Source organism: Callithrix jacchus, chromosome 3 (assembly GCF_049354715.1).
Source record: "Callithrix jacchus isolate 240 chromosome 3, calJac240_pri, whole genome shotgun sequence".
Lineage (NCBI taxonomy): Eukaryota > Metazoa > Chordata > Mammalia > Primates > Cebidae > Callithrix > Callithrix jacchus.
The window spans coordinates 141,161,018-141,185,979 of NC_133504.1; the positions used below are offsets into that span (position 1 = coordinate 141,161,018).

Sequence of the window (24,962 nt, forward strand, 5' to 3'; positions counted from 1 at the left end):
TGCTACAAAAAGAATAAAATACCTTGGAATGTATTCTAAATTGACATTTTATTAAACTTTTCAGTGAAGCATATAATCCCCTTAGTGCTGGGAAGTAGGAAAAAGTAGGTCACTTTGCTTTATTCTTCAAAACTAATTAACTATAGAGTTCATGAACAAGTGAATACTTGGAAGTGCTACATGTCAATGAATTTTCCAAATACATATTAAAGTGTACAATCATGTTAATTTTCTTTTCTTTTTGTGTAGGATCCCAATGAAGATACAGAATGGAATGACATTTTAAGAGACTTTGGCATTCTACCTCCTAAACAAGAGCCAAAAGATGAAATTGAAGAAATGGTTTTACGTTTACAGAAAGAAGCAATGGGTATAGTTGTACACTTGCTGGGCTGGATGATGGGATTAACAGTTAAGGTCGTAGTAGGGTATTTCATGAACATAGTGGGAGAGAAGACATTAGAAATCATTTAATATAAACACCACCTATTTTCAGTATTTGGATGGGACACCTAAAATGACTAATTTACGTGTTGAAAATCACAGCTCTAGTTAATAACAGAGCTGACGTATCCTGGTGTGTAACCTAGTAAGCTTTATTCTCCCACCATGTCCCTCTACCTTGTGATTACCATCTATTGTGATCATTCTTTATAGTATGTATTATTTATCAAGATTTCCAGGTACTTGAGGGAAATCTAAATTTATGGAATCTAATTGGTTTTCATACCTAGTTTTAAATGTAGCCTGTCAGTTCTGTGAACCTTGAGGAAATAATACTTTAATGTTATACTTTCTATAATATGTATAGGCTTTTTATTGGTGACTGGCTGCTTTATGTTTGTTTAAAGATACTCTTTTTTTTTTTTTTTTGAGACAGAGTCTCACTTTGTTGCCCAGTGTGTAATTCAGCGGCACAATCTCTGCTCACTGCAACCTCTGCCTTTCAGGTTCAAGTGATACTCCTGCTTCAACCTCCTGAGTAGCTGAGATTACAGGTGCCTGCCACCACACCTGACTATTTTGTATTTTTAGTAGAGATGGGGTTTCACCATGTTGGCCAGGCTGGTCTTGAACTCCTGACCTCAGGTGATCTGCCCACCTTGGCCTCCCAAAGTGCTGGGATTACTGATGTGAGCCATCATGCCTGGCTGTCTAAAGATACTCTTAATTTCCTTTATCTAAGACAGTTTTTTCTAGACATTGACTGTAATATAAAAAAATTTTAAACAGTTTGATAATCTATAACTTATGTTGTTTTAGTTAAACCATTTGAAAAGATGACTCTTGCACAGCTGAAGGAAGCTGAAGATGAATTTGATGAAGACGATATGCAAGCTATTGAAACATATAGGTACAGTGATTCATTTGAGTTAGTTATAAATTTTTGAATGAAGTATAAGAATAAAACTAAGAGATTTGTTGAATAGATTTTACAAAGAACAACACTAATTTTTAAGTAACATTTTGAAACTCCCTTTATATAAGTTGAAATTTTATTACATCATTACATCACTTTTTCTTAATATTTTGCCTTTAGTAGAAAATTATCCAATGATATATAATATAACTTCAAGCTACATATTATTAAAGTGGAAAATAGCAATAAGAGGCCAATAAAAAGATGGCCATGATTTTCCTTCTAGCATGATGTCTGTCAAAGGTGTCTATCATTTCATGAAGAATTAATTGCCATTCTTAAACAAATTATTTTAAAAATTAGAACAGATTCATACATTTCCCAACTTGTTTCCCAACTAAAATGATCTCCAGCACAAAGACAGCCTACAACAATTAAAACAAAAACAAAAACAAAACCCTGGCAAAGGAGGAAAACCTTATTTCCAAAATTACCACATTATAGGATTCAAATGTCTAGTTTTCAACAAAAATTACAAGGCACACACAACAAGAAAGTTGTCTGTTCAAAGGAACAAAATATACTGAGAGAAAATGTACCTGAGGAAGCCTGGAAGTCAGACTTGCTAGACAAAGACTTTAAGACATCTTACAGATGCTTAAAGAGCTAAAAAGACAGGAATATAATATATGATCAAAAAGAAAATAGCAATAATGAAATAGAAGTTATAAACAGGAATAAAATATATTCTGGAACTGTGATAAGAAGAAATATATATTTGGTCTTTGTCCCCAGTTCTTGACATAGACATACTTGTAGTGTTAGGATGAGGGCTGGTTCCCAGAGGAAACAACCATGTGGTTAGAAGATTAGGACTTTTAACACTATTCCCTGCTCTCTGGAGACAGGAGACGGGAGAGGGCAGAGGGCAGAGGGCCTAGAGATTCAGTTAATTACCAGTGGCCAATGATTTAATCAATCGTGCCTATCTAATAAAACTTCCATAAAAACCACTAAATGATGGTGCTGTGGTCTGAATGTTTGTGTCTCCTCCTAAATTCATACATTGAAATTTAACCCCCACAAGATGATGGCATTAACAGGTAGAGCCTTCGGGAGGTGATTAGATCATGAGGGCTCCCCACTCATGAATGGGATTAGTGCTCTTATAAAAGAGGTCTGAGAAGGCCAGATGCAGTATCTCATGCCTGTAATCCCAGCGCTTTGGGAGGCCAAGACAGGCGGATCACTTGAGGTCAGGAGTTCGAGACTAGCCTGGCCAAAATGGTGAAACTCCGCCTCCACTAAAATACAAAAATTAGTCAGGCATAGCAGCATGCACATGTAATCTCAGCTACTCGGGCAGCTGAGGCAGGAGAATTGCTTGAATCTGAGAGGTGGAGGTTGCAGTGAGCTAAGATCATACCACTGCACTCCATCCTGGGCAACAGAACGAGACTCCATCTCAAAACAGAAAAAAAAAATGGAGAAGCAGCCTGAGCAATCTGGAACACACTTTTTAAAAAATTCATTTGGCCAATCTTTGCCTTTAGGTGGAGATTAATCACATTAATTTAAAATTCACTTACATTTAAAGTAAGTACTGTTAAGAAAGGAGTTGCTGGTCGGGCGCGGTGGCTCACGCCTGTAATCCCAGCACTTTAGGAGGCTGAGGCAGATGGATCACAAGGTCAAGAGATCGAGACCATCCTGGCCAACATGGTGAAACCCCATCTCTACTAAAAATACAAAAAAATTAGCTGGGCATGGTGGTGTGCACCTGTAGTCCCAGCTACTCAGGAGGCTGAGGCAGGAGAATTGCTTGAACCCAGGAGGCGGAGGTTGCAGTGAGCCGAGGTAGCGCCACTGCACTCCAGCCTGGTGCCTGGTGACAGAGTAAGACTCTGTCTCAAAAAATAATAATAATAATAATTAAGAAAGGAGTTGCTTCTGCTACTTAGGTGTTTTCTATATTTCTTATATAAGTTTTGTTTTCTTAAGTCTTCTATTACTACTTCTTTTTGCAGTTAGCTGTAGTGTACCATTTTTTATTTCCTTCTTCTTTCATTTTCTGTGTATCTTTTAATTTTTACCTTAAGGATAAAAATTAACATCTTACAATGGCCTACTCTGAATAATACCAACTTTTACCAAGTTAGATTCAATAGTATGTAAACACATCTCCATCCTTCTCTTTATTCGTTAGTGTCACAGTCTCCATTGTTACATATTGTGCATGCATTAACATAGATTTATTATTGCTTTATATATTTGCCTTTTATAGCATACAGGAGAAAAAGAGAAGTTAGAAACCAACTCTAGGCGAGGCACAGTGTCTCACACCTGTAATCCCAGTGGTTTGGGAGGCCAAGGCAGGCAGATCACCTGAGGTCAGGAGTTTGAGACCAGCCTGGCCATCATGGTAAAACACCGTCTCCACTAGAAATACAAAAAAATTAGCCGAGCGTAGTGGCCCGTCTGTAATCTCAGCTACTTGGGAGGCTAGGGTGTGAGAATTGCTTGAACCTGAGAGGTGGAGGTTGCAGTGAGTTGAGATCGCACCATGGCACTCGAGCCCAGGCAAGAAAGCAAGATTGTGTCTCAGAAAAAAAAAATAGAAAAGAAAAGAAACCAACTCCAATAATGGCTTTTACATAGGAAAATGTAAAAGCCAAACAGTAATACTAGCTATTATATTTCCCTATGTAGTGAACTTTACCAGTGTTCTTCATTTCTTCATGTGGCTTTTGTTACTATCTAGGGTCTTTTCATTTCAGCCTGAAGGACTCCTTTCACACATTTTTTAGGGCAGGTCTAGGTCCCTTGGTGTTTTTTATTTTTATTTATTTATTTATTTTAAATATAGGAATGCATTAATTTATCCTCATTCTTAAAGCATAGTTTTGCCAAATACCAAATTCTTGGTTGACAGTTGTTTTCTCTCAGCATTTAAAAAATATCAACTCACTGTCTTTTTAGCTTCCAAAATTTCTACTGAGAAACTGGCTGATAGTCTTATTGAGGATCCCTTGTATGTGATGACTTGCTTCTCTGCTACCAAGATTCTCACTGTCTCTTGCCTTTCAGTAGTTTTTGATGTATCCCTTTGTGGGTGTCTTTGAGTTTATACTTGGAGTTTGTTGGTCTTAGATATATCAGTTCATGTATTTCATCAAATTTGGGAAATTTTCGGCCATTATTGCTTAAAATATTCTTTATGCTTTTTTCTGTCTCTTTTCTGTTGAGATGCACACATATATGTTGATCTGTTTGGTATCATCCCATAGACTCTTTAGGCCCTATTTATTTATTTTTTCATTCTTTTTTTTTTTCTGTTCCTCAGATTTGATCATTGCAGTTGTCCTATTTTCAAGATTGCTGATTCTTCTGCTTCCTCAAATCTGCTTTTGAAACTCTCCAATGTATTCTTTTACTTCAGTTACTGTAGTTTTTAGTTCCTCTGGTGTATTTTACTCATACCACTTCCAGCATGAAATGTAGCAGGGTCCCCCACAACCAATTCTCCAACTTCCTGGACACCAACTGGGTGTTCTACACTTCATTTTCATTCTAACACTAACTACTAAAGTTAGGGAAGACCCCTCTATGGCAGAGTACTTCATACACACTAAGGTGGTTATAATAAATAACTTGGTGAGGATGAGAACCCTGTGAATTGCCATTGGGAATGTAAATGGTACAGCCACTTTGAAAAACAATCTGGTGGATCCTCAAAAGGTTAAATACAAAGTTAGCAATTCTACTTCTAGATATATACCCTTTTTTTTCCCTCAAGTGCTCTGTCCCGGGGAGTTAGGGCTCCATTTATGAGTATCTGTTGCACTATCCTGCCCAGCAAGGGGGCAGTCTAATCACTGCTTGCCGGCAGTGGTTATGCTGAGCTGCCGTGGGCTCTGCCCTGCTGCCATGGGCTCTGCTGCTGCCGTGTGTAATTCCCTGTAGTCCTGTTTATACGGGTGTGGTTAGAGCTGCCGTGGTGATGATGGCCTGCCTCTGTAGTGGCGGACTCTCTCTGTTATGGCGGGTTGCCCCTCAGCAACAGCAGGCTGCATCAGCAGTGACAGTGTAGCTCCGTAGGGGTCCAGTGCCTCAGTAATGGCAGACGCCCGTCCCCCTCCGAGCTGCACCATCCTGGGTTCTGCTGTGCTTGCTGTGAAACTCTCAGCCCCATGCGTTTCCAATTGCTGTTTTGTTTGTTTTTGTGGGGGTGGGACCCGCCGAGCCTGATCACCTGGCTCCCTGCCTCAGAGCCCCCCCTTTTTTTTTTTTTTTCAAATTTGAACGGTTGACTCTCTCCCAGGTGTTCCAGTTGCCTGCTGCAAGGGGGCTGGGATCTGTGCGGTTTCCCATGCAGCCACCCACTGCGCTGGCTCAAACCACGTTGCTGCCCGGGAATCTCTTGGACTGGCTTTCTGTTTAAGTACCTTTAATCAGATGAATGTGCTAATCTGCCTTCTGAAATCTCCAATTGCCAGTTTAACAGGGCAACTGAACCAGTGTATTTTGTATGGAGTGTCGCTGTGCTGCAGCCTTGGCCCCAACAGCCGCGCCGGCCCAGACTGCGGTGCTGGCTGCCTGTGGGGCTCTTACACCTGGGAATCTCCTAGCCTGTTGACAATAAAGATCCGTATGGAAATGCGGCGTCCACTCACCCTCTGCGGATTGACTGGGAGCTGCAATCCTGAGTTGGTCCTACAGCGCCATCTTCCCAAGAACCACGCTTATGTTTAAGTCTTTAATCCATCTGGAGTTAATTTTAGTGTAAAGTGTCAGGAAGGGGTCCAGTTTCTGCTTTCTGCACATAGCTAGCCAGTTTTCCCAACACCATTTATTAACCAGGGAATCCTTTCCCCATTGCTTGTTTTTGTCAGGTTTATCAAAGATTGTATGGTTGTAGATATGTTGTGTTGCCTCCAATGCCTCTGTTCTGTTCCATTGGTCTATATCTCTGTTTTGGTACCAGTACCATGCTGTTTTGATTACTGTAGCCTTGTAGTATAGTTTGAAGTCCGGTAGTGTGATGCCTCCCACTATGTTCTTTTTGCTTAGAATTGACTTGGCTATGCGGGCTCTCTTTTGGTTTTACATGAAGTTTAAGGTGGTTTTTTCCATTTCTGTGAAGAAGGTCATTGGTAGCTTGATGGGGATAGTGTTGAATTTGTGAATTACTTTGGGCAGTATGGCCATTTTCATGATATTGATTCTTCCTAAGCATGAACATGGAATGTTTCTCCATCTGTTTGTGTCCTCTCTTATTTCGTTGAGCAGTGGTTTGTAGTTCTCCTTGAAGAGGTCCTTTACATTCCTTGTTAGTTGTATTCCTAGGTATTTTATTCTCTTTGTAGCAATTGTGAATAGCAGTTCGTTCTTGATTTGGCTCTCTTTCAGTCTGTTATTGGTGTACAGGAATGCTTGTGATTTTTGCACATTGATTTTATATCCTGAGACTTTGCTGAAGTTGCTTATCTGTTTCAGGAGATTTGGGGCTGAGACAATGGGGTCTTCTAGATATACTATCATGTTGTCTGCAAATAGAGACAATTTGGCTTCTTTCTTTCCTATTTGAATACCCTTTATTTCTTTTTCTTGCCTGATTGCTCTGACTAGAACTTCCAGTACTATATTGAATAGGAGTGGTGAGAGAGGGCATCCTTGTCTAGTGCCAGATTCAAAAGGAATGCTTCCAGTTTTTGCCCATTCAGTATGATATTGGCTGTTGGTTTGTCTTAAATACCTTTTATTATTTTGAGATATGTTCCATCAATACCGAGTTTATTGAGGATTTTTCGCATAAAGGGCTGTTGAATTTTGTCAAAGGCCTTCTAGTTTCAATAATTTTGGTGGGCTCTGGGATATAGGGGCTATCTCTAGTTGTTTGGTACCTGGCCCTGGGATGATTAGGGCAGGGAATAGTGGCTCAGTCTGATAAATGAGGTGATTGATGGTATGAGCCCTAGATTGATTGGTTTGTGTTTGAAGAGTGTTTACTCTCTCGTGGAGTTTGCTAGCCCTGGGAGGGGCAGACTCTACAGAATCAGCAATGTCCCTGATGGCAGAGCATCAAGAATACATAAAATAAGAAAATATGGTTAATACACAGAGAAAGAAAGAGAGTAAATACTCCCAGCAAACTTAGAGGTATAGGATCATTAAATGTTAATAAACTTGCAGACATGTCAGAAACCATTTAGATTTGCTTCATGAATCCAGGTGTTCAACAGCAAAATTGTCAAAGTATACAAATGTTGAGAGAGTTGGTTTTTTAAACAAAGTTTTGAGGTTCTCTATGGATAGATAAATAGGTGAACATTTATTGAATACTCACAGTGTGTCAGACACCCTGCTAAGACATTTACATGTATTGTTTATTTCCCAATAATCCTTTGTAAGTAGTTATTAGTATTATTCCCATGTACAGTTAGGGAAACTGAAGTATAGAGAGATTAAATAACTTGCCCAAGTTTATGCTATTAACAAGTACTGGAACTGGCATTTAAACCCAGTTTAGTCTGACCTTATAATCCAAACTCAAAATCACTCTCCTCTACTACCTCTCTGTCTATAATAAATCTATGTGTATAACAAGTAATTACAAATATCCACAAAGTCTTCAAAGTAAAGATCATCTTAGCATGATAGTTACTAACATTTAAATGGGGATAATAATAATACTTGCTTTGTAACATTTTTACAATGATTAAGTTCATTAATGTTATGTATTTAAAATAGTGCCTGGCAACATAGCAAGCACTTGGTAAATATTAGATATCATTATGCTCCTTAATGAAGTATTCAGCCTGTACATGAGAATTTGTTGGCACAAAATCTAGTTAAACTCTCTATAGCTATGATTTAAACCTAGTCTTAAATACAAACAAATTAAAGAGTTGATAGCAAACTTCTTATACTTTTCAATCTCCATAACACAAATTTGCATTTGAAAAGAGAAATTGGCTTTATAAGATCATTCACAGTTATCTCATCATTTAAAGTGTTTGATATGTATAGGCATTATATTCATTGCCCTAAATTATTACTACATATGAGAATGACCTTAAGAATATGAGGATATTCTTAAGTAATTAAATTTCATGTTTTAATTAGAAAGAAGCGATTACAGGAATGGAGAGCTCTTAAGAAAAAACAAAAGTTTGGAGAATTAAGAGAAATTTCTGGAAATCAGTATGTAAATGAAGTCACAAATGCAGAAAAAGATGTGTGGGTTATAATTCATCTATACAGATCAAGGTAATTACCATAGTATTTCAAAATGTTAATATACTACTATTTTTAAAGACATATGTTTGGTTTTAAGGTTTTACAAAGTATATAACAGTACTCAAGAAAAAGAAACGATGTATTACATATACATACATCCATAGAGTTTTTGATAGTCATTGGCTTCAGGAATTTAATTAGGTATTTTAAAATCTTTTCATTTCTAATATAAGGAAGTTGTCACACTTTTTAGAAAAATAAGCATTCTTTCATAGTTTAGTTAAAAACTTTTTATTGTAAAAAATCTCAAAAATACAGAGAAAATGAACACTCTAAATATGAACCAGATAGATTCAACAAGTAACATTTTGCCATATTTATATAATTGTTTCTGTGTATGTGTATATTTGCATTTGTAGAACCATTTCAAAGTAAACTGAATATAGCATGTTGATTTATTCCTGTGTACTTCAGCATGCACCTTCAAAACATAAAGGTGTTGGAAAGAAAAAGAAATTCTATCTCCTCTACCCATTTTAAGTTTATTGGCTTGGCCCTGCAAATTAGACTGACAGGAGGTTAGGTTAACAAGAGAAAAACAAGCAGAAGTCTATTAACAAATGCATTACACATACACATGGGAGAGCTCGGTGATAAGTAATTCAAAGGAGTGGTTAGAACTTGGGCTTATATAGCATATTAACAAAAGGACAGCAAATTTGTAGTGAAGTGACAAGACAACAGAAAGGGTCTTTGAGATTCTAGGAGTAACAAACTGTGGAATGGTAAATACATGGGTGAAACGAATGGAAATTAAATGTTATTTTAGCAAGTTTTGTTATATAGATTCCTCTGTGCCTCACTGGGATAGTAAGAATCTAGATCTTTATCCGGTGATTAACAGTGTCCTGCACTTTCTGGTAGAGACAGGAGTGAGGATGTTACTGTGTGGAGAAGATTTTTCTTGTGTCTATTTCTTTTCAGTTGCCTTTAGCTCAAAATAATCCTTAGGCCAGAGTGGCATATTTTGTTGTGTCATGAATCCCTTCAAGAACCCATTCTTCTACATAACCACAATACCATTTTCTCACCTAACAGAATTAACACTAATTCCTAATAATATCTAATACCGCATTCTTACTCAGATTTTCCCAACTGACTTAATATCTTTTATAAATGCATATGTTTTTGGACAAGGAGCCAATCAAGAATTATGCAGCACATTTAGATATATCATCTCTTTTAAGTCTCTTCTAATAGAACAATTCCCCTGCACCTTTGCACCCCTGCACTCCCCCATTCCTCCAATACAGTTAATTTTTAAATGCCTGGTTGTACTAAGTATAACCCACTGTCCCTAGGCCTCAGCAGTCTTGCCTAGTAGTTGGGGAAAGTAGACTTTTCCCCACCTCTGTTTCTCTCATTCAGTCCTTCTAGCTTTAGGTCCCTACCCCTCTGCCTCAGGGCTATAAACCATTCCAGGGATAGAGGCCATGACAGCAACCTCATTGTCCTTGTCTCAATCTCTGAATAATAAATGTTTTTCTCTTTAGGTCCTTGGGGAAATTATGAACAGAGCAATTTATGCAAATTATAGCCCTGTAAATAGCCCTGTGTTGCCTGTATAGGGCTATAATTTGAGTCAAATTTTGATAGGACACCATGCCCATAAAAGATAATGCCCCATAATACTTATTTCATTATAACTTAAAGTCTTGGTAGATTAATTTTTAAGTACCTTTAAAGTTTTAAAATGAATGTGTTGACCTAAAAGAAAGAGACTGGGCACAAAATATAATTTAAAGAGTTTACTTGAGCCAAAGTGAGGATAGCTGTCCAGAAGACTAAACCTAAGTAACCTTGGATATAACCTCCCTTTAGCCTTTGTTATGAGCAGGTTTGTGAAGACATAAAAGGAGGACAGGGAGTGGATTGATACAAAGTTGTTTGTCAGAAATTCTCGTTGGCTTAAGGAAATAACCTTAATTAGTGATTGGCTATACATTGTTAATCTATAAAAGTTACAGTGTCTGATGTATTATTGGGTTAATTTATAGCTACTTGGAAGCAATAGCAAGCAGTTTAAAGAGATGAATACATAGATCAAGGAGGAAGTAGATTGTAATTCTCACTCGCTCTCTCTTTTTTTTTTTTTTTTTTGAGACAGGGTCTCATTGTGTCTCCCAGGCTGGAGTACAGTGACGATCATAGCTCACTGCAGCCTTGAATGCATGGGCTCCAGTAATGATCCTCTTGCCTCAGTCATCCAGGTAGCTTGGACTACAGGTTTGCATACCACATTCAGCTAATTTTAAAAAATTTTTTGTAGAAATAGGGTCTTGCTCTGTTGCCCAGACCAGTCTTGAACTCCTGGCCTCAAGCAATCCTCCTGCCTCAGCCTCCCAAATTACTGAGATTACAGGCGTGAACCACTGTGCCTAGCCTGCTGTCTCATTTTAATGACTCTGTGGGTGTAAACATTTAAAAGGACTTGCATTCTTTAGATAAAAGTTATTTCCTCAAATCACACTTCCATGTTATGTCTACTATTTATTTAATTAACCAGTTTGTAAATGCTGCTTGTAAGTCTCACAAATAAGGATGAGAAACACTGACATTTACAAAACTGGGATTTGTTTGTGGTAAATATTATATACTGAAGTGGTTCACTGAATGTTTTTTCTGATCCTTTGTAGTTTGCAGAGTAGATATTGCTTCTAAGTAAAATTATCTGCTTTAATGTTTATTTTTTCCAGATAAATTACTAGTTTTTAGAAATCTTAAAAAAATCATAAAGAGGTTGAATGTGTTTTAGTCTGCTTCAAATTGTGATATGCTTTGATAGACTCAAAAGGAAGGATGTGGCTTCATAATATTTTAAGTATTTGTGACCTTCTTAGAAGGTTTTTGGGGCTACTCTGAAGTAGTTATATATTAGTTTTCTGGACATTAGGAAGATATATTCCTGTGTTTGTGTAAAACATATATTTTAAAAATTAATCTGCAATAATCCAAATTTATAAAATACAACAGAAAATAATTGTGTTACAAATATTCTTTAGAAAACTAGTTTTTAACAATGGATTCACTGACCGAGCGTGGTGGCTCACGCCTGTAATCCCAGGACACCGGGAGGCCAAGGCAGGTGGATCACCTGAGGTCAGGAGTTTGAGAACAGCCTGACCAACATGGCAAAACTCTGTCTCTACAAAAAGTACAAAAAAATTAGATGGGATGATGGTGTTTCCTTATAATCCCAGCTACTTGGGAGGCTGAGACAGGAGAATCACTTGAACCCAAGAGACAGAGGTTGCAGTGAACCAAGAACATGTCACTGCACTCCAGCCTGGGCAACAGAATGGGACTTGGTCTCAATAAAAACAAAAACAAAAAAAAACAATGGATTTACTTACAGCTTTTAATATTGTAAAGTTGAAGGATAACTGTCAATTTATGTTTTTGTAACCACCCAGCAGGTTTTGGCCTGCTGTCCATATAGATCCAATTTATCAAGACAGGGGAATTAAAATAAAGAGTTTAATTCACACAAAGTCAACTGAACAGGAAACCAGAGTTTTATTACTCAGATCAGCCTCCCCAAAATTTGGGGATTGGGGTTTATCAAGGATAGTTTGCCAGACCATAGAATGGGTACTGCTGATTGGTTGGGAATACAATCATAGGGATGTGGAAAATGGTCCTTGATATGGTTTGGCTATGTCCCCACTCAAATCTCATCTTGAACTGTAGAGGGACCTGGTGGGAGGTAATTTAATCACGGGGAGAGTTACCCTTATTCTGTTCTTGTGATAATGAGTGATTTCTCATGAGATCTGATGGTTTTATAAGGGGCTTTTCCCCTTTTGCTCAGCATTTCTCTTTGCTGCTGCCATGTGAAGAAGAATGTGTTTGCTTCTCCTTCTACCATGATTGTAAGTTTCCTGAGGCCTCCCCAGCCATACTGAACTGTGAGTCAGTTAAAGTTCTTTCCTTTATAATTACCCAGTCTTGGGTATGTCTTTATTAGCAGCATGAGAATGGACTAATACAGTCCTCATGAGTGCTAAGTCTGCTTCTGTGGGGGGCCACAGGACTTCTTGGTGGGTCCATTTGTAGAGGCATCAGTCATCAGAAATGCAAAAACCCAAAAAGATATATCAAAAAGGCCAATCTTAGGTTCTATAACAGTGATGTTATCTGCAGGAGTAATTGAGGAAGTTGCAAATCTTGTGACCTCCAGAATAATGGCTGGTAATTGTTTAAGTATGTATCTTAGCAGAATTCAGGTTCCTCTCATCCTCCTAACCTAATCTTCCTTTAGCTTCACAAATGTGGTTTAGTTTTGGGGAAAGGCTATTATCATTTAAATTATAAACTGAATTTCAGCCCAAGCCCAGGAATGATTCAAGGCAGCTTAGAGGTTAAAGGGAAGATAGGGGTTGGGTAGATCAGATCTCTTTCAGCATCATAATTCTCTCACTGTTACAAATTTTTGCAAAGGTGATTTCGTTTTTGGCTACTTTATATCAATTTTATAAAAGGGTAGTATTTGTTTTTAGATTAGGCTCCTAAATTCTATGATTTCAGTGGCTCTTTGCCATTAAATTGATAGGATTAGACCCACTTTTTATACAAATGAAGACTTAGCGTCCTTAAGGTGCCTTAGATGGATCTAAGTCAACATGGGCCATTAAGCCTAATCACTTAGCTTGTAGTCAGTCTTGTTTCTGGTTTTATTTAATCTAATACCTGTACCCCAATTCTAACTTGGGGCTTTTATATTATTCCTATACCCAAGTACATATTTTGAACCTTGAATACCATAAATGGGTTCTTAACTTGTTTTGTGATATGAGAGGTCTGCCTCTTATCCCTGAACTCCCCCCAAATTTGTTCCCCTACTGCTTGCTATCAGAATTATCTTTGGGCAACCCTTTCTCCCTGAGTCACAATCTGTTATGCACTATGCTCTTAGTTCTATACTGCTACCACCAATGCCATTCACGCTACTGACCCACCCCACAAATATCTGTTGTACCACTGCCAGAGCTTTCATTATGATAAAATTTCTAATGATAATGATAAAATTTCTCTGAATTAGATATTAGTGGACTCATTTCACCTTGAAGGAAGTCAAAACATTTTACCCTAAGATATACTTAACATATTTTGAGATGGATGTTGAGAGAACCAGCAAACTAAAGTAACCCTGTAAAGCTGCCTTTTAGTGGCGAGATTTGCAACTGTAGAGAAAATCTGCATGCATGCAGTCAGGCCTTCTCTGAGGGCCTTCTCTAGTCTGATCTAGGACCAAAGCTAACTGAGAATCTGATGCCTTTAAAGGTCTAAAAGAAACATTTACCATCTATTCTCTTTGAGGGCTGCTACATTTAAGGTTCATCTACATAACAAGGCCACCTTTGCTAGCCAGGCCTTCTCTTCTCTGCCTCCCATAGTCTGTCTTGCCACTGTAACCTGATTTACCCCAATAACCTGTTTTTGGCCATTCCAGAGCCTCCATTCCTTCTGTAGCCTCTAGCCTCAAGGTGGCATATGAGCTTCTGTACCCCAATGGAGGGTTTCGGGGTACTTCGTGTTTCCTCTCTCATGTGCATGTTAATAAATTTGTGTGCCTTTTCTCCAATTAATCTGACTTTTATTAGTTGATCTTTCAGTGAACCTTCCTTCGGAGGGCAAAGAAGTTTTCCCTTGGTCCCTAAAACCTTTTATATTTTAGTAGAGATGGGGTTTTACCATGTTGGCTAGGCTGGTCTTGAACACCTGACCTCAAATGATCTGTCCAGCTTGGTCTCCCAAAGTGCCGGGATTATAGGCATGAGCCACCACACCCAGCCCAACTTGAATATGTTTATGTAAAATGAAGAAAGAGTCTTTGGAGAAGGAAAGATGAGAAAACAGGAAAAGAGGGAAACAGTAACCAACAAAGGTCCCATGGGAGAAGGAAGGAATGTGGAATAAAATAGAGGTGAAAGGATTCACTTGACAGTTTGATAAACTGGGAGAAAAGGGACTAATTGAACAAGGAGTGTGGTGAGAATTAAGTGATAAAGCAGGAAGAACTGAGGTTGTGGTCACACTTCCAACCAATATTAAATTTCTGGTAAGGAACAGTTCTGGATAATGGGGCCACCAGGATGTGGCATGGAGTGGGATTCCAAAGACTGTGGAAGAAGTTTGTTGAGGTCAGGAAAGACAGTTTTGGATATGGCAAACTCATTACATGGAAAGAAGCTCATGATGGCAATTAGGGTTGGGATCCTTTTGTTTCAACTCAGAACTGCCAAGTATTTGCTAGAATTGCCCTGCTTTTTTTTCTCTACAAACTGGGAATCTGCTTGAACTAAACTGATGCTCAGTTGGATATAGTTTCCCTAAGTTAAGCATCAGCTTGCCGTGTTAGCTAGCTTCATTCTCAGCTATAATGGTGCTTGCAGTCAAAACCAGAGGACTCTAAATACAGTTCATCATTGCTAAAGGTAACAATAGAGGATAATAACATGCTTTTATATTAGAAACTATCCAAGATATATTTTTGCCATGAAGATACTTTACTTCTTTTATTAGACTGAGATGAGTAGTCTGTTTATTAAAGATTGTGTGTACTGTTTCTCTTTTTAGCATCCCAATGTGTTTATTGGTTAACCAGCATCTTAGTCTTCTAGCAAGAAAGTTTCCGGAAACTAAATTTGTTAAAGCCATCGTGAATAGCTGTATTCAACACTACCATGACAATTGTTTACCAACAATTTTTGTTTATAAAAATGGTCAGATAGAAGCCAAATTCATTGGAATTACAGAATGTGGAGGGATAAATCTGAAGCTGGAAGGTAATGTTACACATTTTGTTTATAAAAATAATAGGTGAAAACATCCACAAACTAACAAGTGTCCCGAAAGTTTACTTCCTTAGTATCAAGGTTTTTTCCTTGCTTCTAGTCTTTTTTTGTATGCTTACAGATTAATTTTTCTCCAGTAATACTCTAATAACACTCCCTTGCTTAAAATCCTTAACAGTCCTGTCTCAAGTAAGTTAAAATTTTAGAATCTTCTCCTTTAGAATCTCCATCCACTTCTGCAACTGTATTTCTTAGTGCTTTCTAGTTTCTGTTCCTGTGGGGCTGGTTTTCAGCCACTATCCCCAAACATACACTACTCATTTGTGCCATCACACTTTTATACACATTCTCTGCTTGTACCTCATGTAGTCTACCTTTCTCTATTCTCCATGTCCAAACTTTATTCCTTCATGAGTCTACTCAATTGTTATTTACTCCATTATGTAATATTGGACCTCTTCATAATCTTCTTCTTCTCTACTGAATTTCTATAGTCTATTTTCTCAATACATCTTATTTTTCACTTATTAGCATGATATCTAATTTTCTTGATTAATCAATTCCCTTTGAATTTTATCTTTCTAAAAAGTGCAGGGACCATGGCTCCTATTATTTTATTTTCCTTAGCACACAGCACAAGACTTTTTATTTTTATCATCTTTATTTTTACTTCCTAAGGCTATTTCTTTGATCTATTCATTTTTTGGCACTGCTTTAACTCTATTTAAGAAAATTAAAAATCTTTTTCTCCCACCATTGTGTTAGAGCCATCATGAATGGCTGTTTTCGTTTTTTGTTGGTTTTATGTTTTTTTGAGACAGTCTTGCTCTGTCACTCAGGCTGGAGTGCAGTGGTGCGATCTTGGCTCACTGCAATCTCTGCCTCCCGGGTTCAAGCAATTCTCCCTGCCTCAGCCTCTTGAGTAGCTGGGATTACAAGAGCCAGTCACCATGCCCAGCTAATTTTTGTAATTTTTAGTAGAGATGGGGTTTCACCATGTTTCCTAGGCTGGTCTTGAACTCCTGACTTCAGGTGGTCCACCTGCCTCAGCCTCCCAAAGTGCTGGGATTATGGGCATGAGCCACTCTGCCTCGCCAGCTGTTTTCAATTCATATTCTTTTCATTCTGTCAATCCCTCAAAATTGTTTTTGGCCTTACTAAGACCTCTGATACTTTAATTATTTCAGAATTTTCCCATTTTTCTTCTAGTCTCCTAAGGCCTCTCCTTGTTTCACCAACTCGTTTTTGTGGACATTTACTTTTTAATTAAAAAAAATTAACAATATAAGAGTACATAAAAGAATATATAGAATAATAATGTAGCAAGCATTCATGAAATTATTATTATCCTAGTTTGGGATACTATAATAAAAATACTACAAACTGGGTGGCTTATAAACAAGAAACCTTATATTAATATGTAACAGTTTTAGAGGCTGGGAAGTCCCAGATCAAGGCCCCAGCAGATTTGGTGTTTTGTGAGGACTTCTTCTTCATAGATGGTGACCTCTTCATTGACCTCACATGGTGGAAGGGGCAAACAAGCTCCTTTTGGCCTCTCTTTTCACTTATTTCATTGATGAGTGCTCTGCCCTCATGGTTTAATCACTCCCAAAGTCTCTACCTCTTAATACTATCACCTTGGGGATTAGGATTTCAACATATGAATTTTGAGGGGATACAAACATTCAAGACCATAGTAATCACCAAAAATAACAAATGTGAACATTTGTTTATGCTTGGTTCAGCTATTTTTTGCGACAGCATCTTACTCTGTCACCCAGGCTGGAGTACAGTGGCACAATTATAGCTCATTTAAAGCTTTGACTTCCCAGGCTCAAGTGATCCTCCCACTTTAGCCTCCTGAATAGCTAGGACTACAGGTGCATGCCACTACACCTAGCTAATTTAAAATTTTTTTTTTTTTTTTTTTTGTAGTAGAGATGGGGTCTATATATATTACCCAGGCTGGTCTCAAACTCCTGGGCTCAAGTGATCCTCCTGCCTTTGCCTCCCAAAGTACTGGGATTACAAGTGTGAGCCACCATGCCCAGCCTGTTTGCTTATCTTTAAAAACACATTACAGATAAAGTTGAAGTTACTTGTATTTCCATTCTTAGTCCTGTTCCCCTCCCTGTTTCCTTAGGGGCAAAAACTATCATGAATATGGTATGTATCTGGTCCCCTTTTGTGTGTGGGAGTGTGTGTGTGTGGCAGGGGGGAGAGATCAATGAAATTTATTGGTGTATTTTAAACATTGTGGTAGAATACATATAACAACATTTACATCTTAACTACAGTTCAGTGGCATTAAGCACATTCACATTCCATCACCAGAAGTCTTTTAATCTTACATAACAAACTCTGTACTCATTAAACAATAACTCCTTAGTTTCCAATTGCTTCAGCCCCAGGCAGTCACCATTTTAGATTCTGTCTCTATGAATCTGACAACTCTAGATATCTCATATAAATGAAATCATGTAGTATTTGTCCTTTGTGACTTATTTCACTTAGCATAATGTCCTCAAGGTTCATCCATGTTGTAGCATGTTACCAGATTTTTTTTCCCTTTTTTATGGCATTTTAGGTTTTGGGGTACTTCTGAAGAACATGCAAGATAGTTGCATAGGTACACATGTGGCAGTGTGATTTGCTGCCTTCCTCCCCTTCACCTATATCTGGATTTCTCCCCATGCTATCTCTCCCCAACTCCCCACCCCCCCGCTGTCCCTCGCCTATTCCCTCCAACAGACCCCAGTCTGTAGTGCTCCCCTCCCTGTGTTCATGTGTTCTCATTGTTAAACACCCGCCTATGAGTGAGAACATGCGGTATTTCATTTTCTGTTCTTGTGTCAGTTTGCTGAAAATGATGTTCTCCAGTTTCATCCATGTCCCTACAAAGGACACGAACTCATTGTTTTTGAATTGCTGCATAATATTCCATGATGTATATGTGCCACAAGTTCCCTGTCCAGTCTATAATCGATGGGCATTTGGGTTGATTCCAAGTCTTTGCTATTGTAAACAGTGCTGCAATGAACATTCGTGTGCATGTGTCCTTATAGTAGAATGATTTATAATCCTTTGGATATATACCCAGTAATGGGATTGCTGGGTCAAATGGAATTTCTATTTCTAGGTCCTTGAGGAATCGCCACACTGTCTTCCACAATGGTTGAACTAATTTACACTCCCACCAGCAGTGTAGGAGTGTTCCTATTTCTCCACATCCTCTCCAGCATCTGTTGTCTCCAGATTTTTTAATGATCGCCATTCTAATTGGCATGAGATGGTATCTCAATGCAGTTTTGATTTGCATTTCTCTAATGACCAGTGATGATGAGCATTTTTTCATGTTTGTTGGCCTCATGTATTCCTTCTTTTGTAAAGTGTCTGTTCATATCCTTTTCCCACTTTTGAATGGGCTTGTTTGTTTTTTTCCTGTAAATCTGTTTGAGTTCTTTGTAAATTCTGGATATCAGCCCTTTGTCAGATGGGTAAACTGCAAAAATTTTTTCCCGTTCTGTTGGTTGCCACTTCACTCTAATGACTGTTTCTTTTGCCATGCAGAAGCTGTGGAGTTTGATTAGGTCCCATTGTCTATTTTGGCTTTTGTTGCCAATGCTTTTGGTGTTTTGGTCATGAAGTCCTTGCCTATGCCTATGTCCTGAATGGCTTTGCCTAGATTTTCTTCTAGAGTTTTTATGGTGTTAGGTCTTATGTTTAAGTCTTTAATCCATCTGGAGTTAATTTTAGTGTAAGGTTTCAGGAAGGGGTTCAGTTTCTGCTTTCTGCACATAGGTAGCCAGTTTTCCCAACACCATTTATTAAACAGGGAATCCTTTCCCTATTGCTTGTTTTTGTCAGGTTTATCAAAGATTGTATGGTTGTAGATATGTTGTGTTGCCTCTGATGCTTCTGTTCTGTTCCATTGGTCTATATCTCTGTTTGGGTACGAGTACCATGCTGTTTTGATTACTGTAGCCTTGTAGTATAGTTTGAAGTCTGATAGTGTGATGCCTCCCACTGTTCTTTTTACTTATAAGTGACTTGGCTATGCAGGCTCTCTTTAGGTTTCACATAAAGTTTAAGGTGGTTTTTTCCAGTTCTGTGAAGAAGGTCATTGGTAGTTTGATGGAAATAGCATTGAATCTGTAAATTCCTATGGGCTGTATGGCCATTTTTACAACATTGATTCTTCCTAAGCATGAACATGGAATGTTTCTCCATCTGTTTGTGTCCTCTCTTATTTCGTTGAGCAGTGGTTTGTAGTTCTCCTTGAAGAGGTCCTTTACGTTCCTTGTTAGTTGTATTCCAAGGTATTTTATTCTCTTTGTAGCAATTGTGAATGGCAGTTCATTCTTGATTTGGCTCTCTTTCAGTCTGTTATTGGTGTATAGGAATGCTTGTGATTTCTGCACATTGATTTTTGTATCCTGAGACTTTGCCAAAGTTGCTTATCAGTTTCAGGAGATTTTGGGCTGAGACTATGGGGTCTGCTAGATATACTATCATGTCTGCAAATAGAGACAATTTGGCTTCTTTCTTCCCTATTTGAATACCCTTTATTTTTTTTTCTTGCCTGATTGCTCTGACTAGAACTTCCAGTACTATATTGAATAGGAGTGGTGAGAGAGGGCATCCTTGTCTAGTACCAGATTTCAAAGGGAATGCTTCCAGTTTTTGCCCATTCAGTATGATATTGGCTGTTGGTTTGTCATAAATAACTTTTATTATTTTGAGATACATTCCATGAATACCAAGTTTATTTAGGGTTTTTAGCATAAAGGGCTGCTGAATTTTGTCAAAGGACTTCTCTGCATCAATTGAGATAATCATGTGGTTTTTGTTTTTGGTTCTGTTTATGTGGTGAATTATGTTTATAGACTTGCATATGTCGAACCAGCCTTCCATCCCCAGGATGAATCCTACTTGATCATGTTGAATAAGCTTTTTGATGTGCTGTTGCAATTGGCTTGCCAGCATTTTATTGAAGATTTTTGCCTCTATGTTCATCATGGATATTGGCCTGAAGTTTTCTTTTCTTGCCGAGTCTCTGCTGGGTTTTGGTATCAGAGTGATGTTGGTCTCATAAAATGATTTGGGAAGGATTCCCTTTTTTTGGATTATTTGGAATAGTTTCAGAAGGAATGGTACCAGCTCCTCTTTGTGTGTCTGGTAGAATTCGGCTGTGAACCCATCTGTACCTGGGTTTTTTTTGTGTGGTAGGCTCTTAATTTCTGCCTCAACTTCAGATCTTGTTATTGGTCTAGTCATGCTTTGAACTTCTTCCTAGTTTATGCTTGGGAGGACTCAAGTGTCTAGGAATTTATCCATTTCTTCCAGGTGTACCAGTTTATGTGCATAGAGTTGTTTGTAATATTCTCTGATTATGGTTTGAATTTCTGTGGGATCTGTGGTGATTTCCACTTTATCGTTTTTTATTGCATCTATTTGGTTATTCTCTCTTTTCATTTTTATTAATGTGACTCGTGGTCTGTCTATTTTGTTGATCTTTTTGAAAAACCAGCTCCTGGATTTATTGATTTTTTAAAGAGTTTTTCGTGCCTCTATCTCCTTCAGTTCTGCTCTGATCTTAGTTATTTCTTGTCTTCTGCTAGGTTTTGAGTTTTTTTTTAAATTTTATTATTTTTTATTTTTTTTGAGAGAAGGAAAGAAAAAAATGAGCAAAGGAGAGGGAGAAAGAGGAAGAGAAAGAGGGAGGGTGAGCAGAAATATTGCTTTATTCTGAAAGAAAAAATGGGTATTAATAATGGCCAATCAATGTTTCATTTAAACCTATGAGTAGGTGTGATGTGGTATTGACAAGAATGTATATTTTGTGTATTTGAAGTGGAGAGCTCTATAAATATTTATTAAGTTTACTTGTTCCGGATCTGAGTTTGAGTCCTTGATATCCTTATTAATTTTCTGTCTCATCGAATCTAAGTCTCTATGTATCTGGGTGTTAGGATCGTTAGCTCTTGTTGTTGCATTGATCCTTTTACCACTATATCTTTGTTGCTTTAAAATCTATTTTATCCGGTAGGAGAATAGCAACTCCTGCTTTTTATTTATTAATTAATTTATTTTTGCTCTCCATTTGGTTGGTAAATCTTTCTCCATCCCTTTGTTTTGAGTCTTTGTGTATCCTTGCATGTGAAACAGGTTTTGATGTAACATGCTGTGTCTTTTGATTGGGGGGATTTAGCCGATTTAAATTTAGGGTTACTGCCATTTGATGTTAACTGGCTGTTTTATCCATTTGTTGATGTAACTTCTTCTTTATGTTGGTGCTTTTTACTTTTTGATATATTTTTAGAAAGGCTAATACTGGTTGTTTCTTTCTGTGTGTAATGCTTCTTTCAGAAGCTCTTGTAAAGCAGGCCTGGTGGTAATAAAATCTCTGAGTTCTTGCTTGTTCATAAAAGATTTTATTTTTCCTTCAGTTGTGAAGCTTAGTTTGGCTGGATATGAAATTCTGGGCTGAAGGTTCTGTTCTTTGAGGATGTTGAATATTGGCCCCCACTCTCTTCTGGCCTGTAGAGTTTCTGCCGAGAGATCTGCTGTAAGTCTGATAGGCTTGCCTTTGTGGGTAACCTGACCTTTCTCTCTGGCTGCCCTTAGTATTTTCTCCTTTGTTTCAACCCTGGTGAATCTAATGACTATGTGCCTTGGGGTTGCTCTTCTTGAGGAATATCTTTGTGGTGTTCTCTGTATTACCTGGGCTTGAATATTGACCTGCTTTGCTAGTTTAGGAAAATTTTCCTGAATAATATCCTGAAGAGTATTTTCCAGCTTGGATTTATTCTCTGCATTGCATTCAGGTACACCTATCAAACGTAAATTTGGTCTTTTCACATAGTCCCACATTTCTTGTAGACTTTGCTCATTCCTTTTTATCCTTTGTTCTCTAATCTTGTTTTCTTATTTTATTTCATTAAGTTGGACTTTGACCTCTGATATCCTTTCTTCTGCTTGAACAATTCAAGTGTTTAAACCTGTGCATACTTCTCGGAGTTCCTGTATTGTATTCTTCAGTTCCATTAATTCACTTATATTCCTCTCTAAGTTGTCTATTCTCAATAGGATTTCATCAAACCTTTTTTCAAAGTTCTTAGTTTCTTTATGTTGGGCTACATCATGTTCTTTTAACTCACAGAAGTTTCTTATTATCCATTCCTTGAAGTGTGATTCTGTTATTGGGATGCGCTCGTTCTCCATCAAGCCTTGTTCCATTGTTGATGATCATCTTTAGAGGGAGAGGTGTTCTGATTTTGAGTATTCTCAGCCTTTTTACACTGGTTTCTTCCCATCATTGTAAATGTATCCTCCTGTCATCTTTGAAATTACCAACTTTCAGATTAGGTCTCTTGAGTGGATGTCCAAGTTGTTAGTTCCCAGGGCCAGAACAGCGGTGTTAAGACTGATGGTGCTTTTCTGCCCAGGATTCTCCTGTCTGGCTTCCTTCTTGTGTCCAAAATAGGCGACTCTGCCTTCCCAGGGGTCCAAACCTCGGTCCAAAGGGAAGCCAGCCCTGTTTGCTCTGCTCCGAGAGCTGCCATGCCGAGGTGCCAGCCAAACCGCTGCGCCGGCCACGAGAGTCATGCCGGCGACCCATGTGACTCCTCCACTGGGGATCTTCTGCTCCGTGAGCGACCTGAATTTGTCTGAAAGTGTGGTGTCCTCTAGTTCTCTGTGCTTTAATTGAGAGCTGCAATCATGCGATGTTAGCGATTGGCCATCTTGGATCCTCCTCTGGTTTTGAGTTTTTTTGATCTTGCTCCTCTAGCTCTTTCAATTTTGACAATAGGGTGTCAATTTTGGATCTCTCCACTCTTATGTGGGCACTTATTGCTATGTATTTTCATCTAGAGACTGCTTTAAATGTGTCACAGAGATTCTGGTATGCTGTGTCTTCGTTCTCGTTGGTTTTGAAGAACCTCCTTATTTCTGCCTTCATTTCATTGTTTATCCATTCAACATTCAAGAGCCAGTTGTTCAGTTTCCATGAAGCTATGCAGTTCTGAGTTAGTTTCTGAATTCTGAGTTCTAACTTGATTGCACTGTGGTCTGAGATACTGTTATAATTTCCATTCTTTTGCATTTGCTGAGGAGTGATTTACTTCCAATTATGTGGTCAGTTTTAGAGTAGTTGTGATGTGGTGCTGAGAAGAATGTATATTCTGTGGATTTGGGGTGGAGAGTTCTGTAAATGTCTATCAGGTTTGCTTGTTCCAGGTCTGAGTTCAAGCCCTGGATATCCTTGTTAATTTTCTGTCTGGTTGATCTGTCTAATATTGACAGTGGAGTGTTAAAGTCTCCCACTATTATTGTGTGGGAGTCTAAGTCTCTTTGTAAGTCATTAAGAACTTGCCTTATGTATCTGAGTGCTCCTGTATTAGGTCCATAGATATTTAGGATTGTTAGCTCTTCTTGTTGTATCAATCCTTTTACTATTATGTAATGTTCTTCTTTATCTCTTTTGATGTTTGTTGCTTTAAAGTCTGTTTTATCAGAGATGAGAATTGCAACTTTTGCTTTTTTTTGCTCTCCATTTGCTTGGTAAATCTTCCTTCATCCCTTTAGTTTGAGCCTTTGTGTATCCTTGCATGTGAGATGAGTTTCCTGGATACAGCACACCGATGGGTTTTGGCTTTTTATCCAATTTGCCAGTCTGTGTCTTTTGATTGGTGCCTTTAGCCCATTTACATTTAGGATTAATATTGTTATGTATGAATTTGATCCTGCCATTTTGATGCTAGCTGGCTGTTTTGCCCATTAGTTGATGTGGATTCTTTATTTTGTTGATGTTCTTTAGCATTTGGTATGTTTTTTGAGTGGCTGGTACTGGTTGTTCCTTTCGATGTGTAGTGCCTCTTTCACGAGCTCTTGTAAAGCAGGCTTGGTGGTGACAAAATCTCTGGGTACTTGCTTGTTCACAAAGGATTTTATTTTTCCCTCACTATGAAGCTTAGTTTGGCTGAATATGTAATTCTGGGTTGAAAGTTCTTTTCTTTAAGGATGTTGAATATTGGCCCCCACTCTCTTCTGGCTTGTAGGGTTTCTGCTGAGAGATTTCCTGTTAGTCTGATGGGCTTTCCTTTGTGGCTGCCCTTAGCATATTCTCCTTCATTTCAACCCTGGTGAATCTAACAATTATGTGCCTTGGGGTTGCTCTTCTTGAGGAATATCTTTGTGGTGTTCTCTGTATTTCCTGGACTTGAATATTGGCCTGCCTTGCTAGGTTGGGGAAGTTTTCCTGGATAATATCCAGGAAAATTTCCTGGAAGAGTATTTTCCAGCTTGGATTCATTCTCTTCGTCACATTCAGGTAACCTACCAAACGTAGATTAGGTCTCTTCACATAGTCCCACATTTCTTGGAGACTTTGTTCATTCCTTTTTGCGCTTTTTTCTCTAATCTTGCCTTCTCATTTTATTTCATTGAGTTGATCTTCAACCTCTGATATCCTTTCTTCTGCTTAGTCAATTCGGCTGGTG

The 24,962-nt window shown here is 38.2% G+C and overlaps 2 protein-coding genes across 4 annotated transcripts in view; one reads left to right on the forward strand and one right to left on the reverse strand.

Annotated features, from left to right (window-relative positions):
• The window catches only part of LOC144581689 (uncharacterized), a 77,805-nt gene that overhangs the window by 21,113 nt on the left and 31,730 nt on the right, over nucleotides 1-24,962 (reverse strand). The gene's annotated exons all lie outside the window — the stretch shown is intronic.
• PDCL2 (phosducin like 2) overlaps nucleotides 1-24,962 on the forward strand; it is a 50,668-nt gene that overhangs the window by 9,860 nt on the left and 15,846 nt on the right. For 2 of the 3 annotated variants that reach the window (XM_002806662.6, XM_078367228.1), the window contains exons 2-5: nucleotides 250-370; nucleotides 1,264-1,354; nucleotides 8,486-8,629; nucleotides 15,239-15,447. In XM_002806662.6, the coding sequence (XP_002806708.4) occupies nucleotides 250-370; nucleotides 1,264-1,354; nucleotides 8,486-8,629; nucleotides 15,239-15,447 (565 nt within the window). The remainder of the gene's footprint in view (nucleotides 1-249; nucleotides 371-1,263; nucleotides 1,355-8,485; nucleotides 8,630-15,238; nucleotides 15,448-24,962) is intronic. The other variant, XM_078367229.1, reaches the window with a different exon arrangement.